Source organism: Corylus avellana, chromosome 11 (assembly GCF_965113065.1).
Source record: "Corylus avellana chromosome 11, dhCorAvel1.hap1.2, whole genome shotgun sequence".
Lineage (NCBI taxonomy): Eukaryota > Viridiplantae > Streptophyta > Magnoliopsida > Fagales > Betulaceae > Corylus > Corylus avellana.
In genome coordinates, this window is record NC_142500.1 from 16,974,144 (window position 1) to 16,979,702 (window position 5,559).

Genomic DNA, 5,559 nt, shown 5'->3' on the forward strand with positions numbered 1-5,559 from the left:
TATATATATATATTTTCTTTTGTTTTTTATTGTCCTTCAGAGAGGATTATATTCCACCAGACAAGAGTCAAGACCATCCTTTATCATTTTTCACCCTCTTTTCTTCTTCTTCTTCTTCTTTATTTTATAATAATAATTTTTTTTTATTCATCTCATAAAATATAAGATGTTGCTTTAATAAACTAATATCATAAATACATAAAAATATTTCACAAATTTAATAATAGCCGAAAGAGAAGCAGTGTCTCTTCTTAATATTACCTACGTATATAAACTTTTTTTTTTTTTTAACAAACCTATGTAAATAACTTATGTATGGGAACAAAAGGCCCGGGACTAAAGAAGTAGCCGTTAGAGAGATCCGATGCTCGGTCTAAAACTCACCCACCTCCTCAAACGCTTTCCCTCCTCTCTTCCATTCTCTACAAATTCAACTTCCAACTACCTTAACGGTCACTTCAACTGCTTCCTCTCTAACCAGACCTCAACCCTTCAATCTCTCCTCCACTCCCATGCTCTCATCATCACAAGTGGCAATTCGAACAACCTCTTCCTAGCGTCGAAGCTCGTCTCTCTCTATGCCACTCTCAACGAACCCACTTCTTCCACCAAAGTGTTTCATTCGGTGTGTCCCAAAGACACTTTTCTTTGGAACTCCGTAATCAAATCCCACTTCTCTAATGGCAATTACTCGGAAGCCCTTGATTTTTATCTCCAAATGCGAGCATCTGATACCCCACTTGACCAATTTACCATTCCGATGGTTGTTTCTACGTGCGCCGAGTTGTTGTTGCTAGACCATGGCAAGAACATTCATGGGTCAGCTTTGAAACTCGGGATCTTTGCTGGGAATTCCGCTGTTGGATCTTCGTTTGTGTATATGTATGCCAAGTGTGGTCGGATGGAGGATGCGTCTTTCATGTTTGATGAAATTTGTGTTAGAGATGTGGTTGGTTGGACTGCGCTTGTGATTGGGTATGTGCACAACGGTGAGAGTGAGAAGGGTTTGGAGCGTCTTTGTGAGATGCATAGGACGGGTGGAGATGGGGAGAGACCGACTTTTAGAACATTGGAAGGTGGGTTAGAAGCTTGTGGGAATCTGGGTGGTATAGTAGAAGGTAGATGCTTACACGGTTTAATGGTAAAAACCGGAATTGGGTGCGCACCGGTTGTTCAATCTTCGCTTTTGTCCATGTATTCCAAGTGTGGGACCCCTGTAGAAGCGTACCTTTCCTTTTGTGAAGTAACAGATAAAGATCTTCTCTCGTGGACATCGCTTGTTGGTGTTTATTCGAGATTTGGATTTATGACTGAGTGCTTAAGTTTGTTGTGGGAAATGCTGGAGAGTGGAATACACCCAGATGGAATTGTGATTAGTTCTGTGCTTTTGGGTTTTGGTAATTCCACGAGTATCTCTGAAGGAAAAGCCTTTCATGGATTAATTATAAGGCGACATTATGTATTGGATCTGACAGTTTATAATGCATTATTGTCCATGTACTGCAAGTTTGGACTATTAACTCTTGCAGAGAAGCTCTTTGGTAGAGAACCTGAACCGAACAAAGAGTCTTGGAACACTATGGTTTTTTACTATGGTAAGATAGGACAGGAAGCAAAGTGTATAGAATTGTTTACGGAGATGCTACGTCTCGGCATTGAACCTGATTCAAACAGCTTGGTCTCTGTGGCTTCTGCATGTTCCCAACTGGGAGCAACTTATCTTGGCCTTTCACTTCATTGCTACATAATTAAATGTTCAATGTATGAAAGCATCTTGGTAACCAATTCACTTATAGACATGTATGGAAAAAGTGGCAATTTAAATATTGCATGGAAAATATTTTGTGGGACACAGAAGGAAATTATCTCATGGAATGCATTGATCTCATCTTATACTCATAGTGGGCATTATGCTGAGGCCGTAGCGCTATTTGATAAAATGATTTCAGAAAAATTGAAGCCCAACTCAGAAACATTGGTAACAGTGCTTTTGACTTGTTCTCATCTTGGATCTCTGGAGAAAGGAGAAAGGATTCACCATTATATTAAGGAGAGTGGGATTGAGTTTAATATATGTCTTGCTACTGCATTGGTTGATATGTATGCGAAATGTGGGAAGCTTGAACAAGCTAGAAAGTTGTTCGACACAATGAAAGAGAGGGATATTATATCTTGGAATGTGATGATCTCAGGTTATGGAATGCATGGACATGCAAAATCTGCCATAGAGATATTTCAACAGATGGAGAAATCAAACGTTAAACCAAATGGACTTACCTTCCTTGCTCTTCTCTCAGCTTGTGCGCATGGAGGACTTGTTGAAGAAGGGAAGTGTCTATTTAATAGAATGCAAGAGTATTCCATTGAACCCAACTTGAAGCATTATGCTTGTATGGTAGATCTTCTAGGGAGGTCAGGTAATCTGCAAGAAGCTGAAACATTGGTTCTGTCAATGCCGTTCTCTCCTGATGGTGGGGTGTGGGGAACTTTGTTAAGTGCTTGTAAAACTCACAATGACATTGAGACGGGAGTAAGGGTTGCCAAGTGTGCTATTGAGTCTGACCCAAAGAATGACGGGTACTACATAATGATGTCCAACATGTATAGTTCCGTTGGGAGGTGGGAAGAGGCAGAAAGGGTGAGAGAAATGATGAATGAAAGGAATGTGGTGAAGAGAGTTGGTTGGAGTACACTCTAAGTTAGATGAATTGCTTTTGATTCTTGTTGGGAAATCTCTTTCTTTCCCTTGGACTTGACAATTATAAGGAACTTCGGGATCTAGCTCAATTCTTATGGCCAGTGACAGAAACGGGAATACATTAATCCACATGGACATGAATTTTTCTTTGAACCAAAATCTGGCTATTACTGCTGTTGTACTACTGTGGCTCACAGGTAATCTTCCTATTCACTGTGTTCTAACCCCCAACCACCCCCCTCCACTGGCGCTGTAACAGGCATTTCTATTTCTGTTCCCTATTTAGAGGAACATGGTGTCTTGCAGTCCAAAAGCGAAGATTAGTTTGATCTTTTTGGGTTTGAGTAAAGGGTTATATGTTTGTATTTTTATGTTAGAATCCTGTTTTGTTGTTTGGTATGCTTGGATTGGCTTGAGATGCAAAAGCCTAAATTAGGGGTTCAGATTCATGATCTTCAATTATGTTTTTCTTTGTTGAGACTTGAGGTTTTTGTCTACTTTGAGGGCATTTCAATGTGCTTTCGCACTTGGGGTAAAGGTAGGCGGGAGTGTAACTCTTAAGCTTGCGACATTTTTTCCCTGCTAAATTTTTGTTTGGATTATCATTTTGCAGCTTGATTTTCGTTTCTGTTAGAGAGAGTCTCATTTTTCAACTTGTTATATTCATATGCATCAAATTGTGAGTGGAAAATCTTCAATTTCATGACAAAAATTAATTCTGCGCCCAGGTTTTTTATTTATTTATGCTCTCTATTCTTTGCATTTTGATTTTTGTTTGTTACATGTTAGGACTGTTATGGAGAGGATTTTATGTAGAAACTAGATAAGTTATGTGGCAATTCAAGCAAAAGATCCAACCTCTCGACATTCATACCGTCCACTCCCTACAGTTTTAGTTTTATGTTGTTATCTAGTTATTCTCTTCTCCTGGTGTTACAATCGTCAAATGTTGGAGCTTATGATTAAATTAATAATTCTAACATCTTCTACCATTGTTTCCTATGTAAAGAGATTAGCAAAAGGCAAACTGGACTTGGTTTGTAACTTGTTTTGTGCTGCATTCCTACATAGATAAAAGGTTAGAGCAACCCATGCTCATTATTCTCACTGTAGATAATCTTCATTTTTGTCTCCCAATAGTTGTATCTATGTCAATACTATCATTGTGGCGCTTCATTTCCCCCTTTGATAAGAAAATTGATGGTTATTCTTCATGTGTACATTGCTAATGCATGCCTCTTGTGCTTGTTTTCTTTTTCTATTGTGTTCCTTGATCTAACCATAATCCGATTATCATTGATATCTCTTCTTGCAACGAGCAGTGTTAATATGGAGGAACTCAAAGAGAGACTCAGCGAATTATCGATTGGATTTCATTCTTGCATCCTGTACTTTTTACCAATTGATGATGAGCGGTTGCTCGCCTGTTACCAACCGGCTGGAAAAAGCTTCAAACACCATTCTCAACGCTATAACTTTGAGGTCAGTTTTTTCTGTAGCCCATGTTGTAGCTATGAATTTATTGTTATTGGCAGAATTAACTTTAAGCCCTTTGGTGGAGCATTGTTGGATAATAATGAGAATAGAAATAACGAAGTCACTTGGACTACCATTTCCCGATTATTGTTAGAATACAAGCAAATCTAGAGTCGTTTTCCTTGCCTGTGAAAAGTTTAGAGAGTATATAGAGCTTTGTAGCGTTAGCGTGCCATTTGAAAAGGTGCGGGTACCCTAGAAAGGATGGGGGTGGGGGGTGTCTACTCTTATATATATATGCTTAGGAAAATAGGTATTTAGCCCTAACAGATTGTTTAGACCTGATTTGGCTTAGGTGCTGTAAAAAAAACTTATATATGCTTAGGTAAATAGGTATTTAGCCCTTGTAGATTGTTTAGACTTGATTTGGCTTAGGTGCTGAAAAAAAATTACAGCTCAACTTTTGTATTTTTTCAACAGTCCTTATTTAATTTCAAGTTTTCTATGGGAAAGAGAGTGAGGGTGAAATTAAATATGGACCATATTACATATATATACCACATCAAAGCCGAATTTGGGATCTTGTTGGGTGTTTTTCTCTTGTATACCTCATGTGTACTTGGATTGCATAGTGCATTTTAGTAAATTTGGTTTACCTATCAAAAAATGTAAAGGAAAAAATTGGAAAGATATGTCGAGTATCAACCAATTATGGGTATACAAGGCAATGTAATTTTTAGAGAGAAATCATATTTAGCCCTTAGATTTTCATATGATTTGAATTTAGTTCTTGAGTTTTCAATTTCAAGTATTCTGTCCTTAGGTTTTGCTTAAATTTAAAATAGGTCTCTTTGTCACTTTACCGTCAAAGTTAACGATTTTTCATCTGCCCTATGTTTTATTTGACATGTCATAAACACTTCAATGCAAGTCTATGTTAAAAAGTGTAAAGTCATTTACAAAAAAAAAAAAAAAAGATCTAACAGAGAATTTAAATAAACACAAAACTTGAGAACCTAAAGAACAAACCCACAATAACAAAAAAGACTTTGGTTTCATTGGTGTGGCTTTGCATCGGGGCATTGAGATGGATAGTGACGTGTCAAATGAGACACATGTTGTAGATGACAAACGGTTAATTTTGACGGTAAAGTGAGAGAGTGACCTATTTTAAACATGGGCAAAACCTAAAGACCTTATCTTTGAAATTGAAAACAAAAAGAACTAAATCCAAATTAGATAAAAACCTAAGGACTAAATATAATTTTTATTTATTTAGGATCTAAATTAGGGTTGACTCGAAAAATTTTAAAACTTAAGGCGGCAAATTTAAGTGATGCTTTTTCTTTTATATTTAAATATTAATTAAATAATATTTATTTTAG

The 5,559-nt window shown here is 37.2% G+C and overlaps 1 protein-coding gene across 1 annotated transcript; it reads left to right on the top strand.

The window, feature by feature from the left end:
* Positions 1–364: 364 nt before the first annotated feature.
* LOC132165484 (Pentatricopeptide repeat (PPR) superfamily protein) lies at positions 365–3,776 on the top strand. The gene is made up of 2 exons (XM_059576071.2): positions 365–2,895; positions 3,708–3,776. The coding sequence occupies exon 1, from the start codon at positions 365–367 to the stop codon at positions 2,696–2,698; it is 2,334 nt and encodes a 777-aa protein (XP_059432054.2). The 3' UTR covers positions 2,699–2,895; positions 3,708–3,776.
* Positions 3,777–5,559: the final 1,783 nt, after the last annotated feature.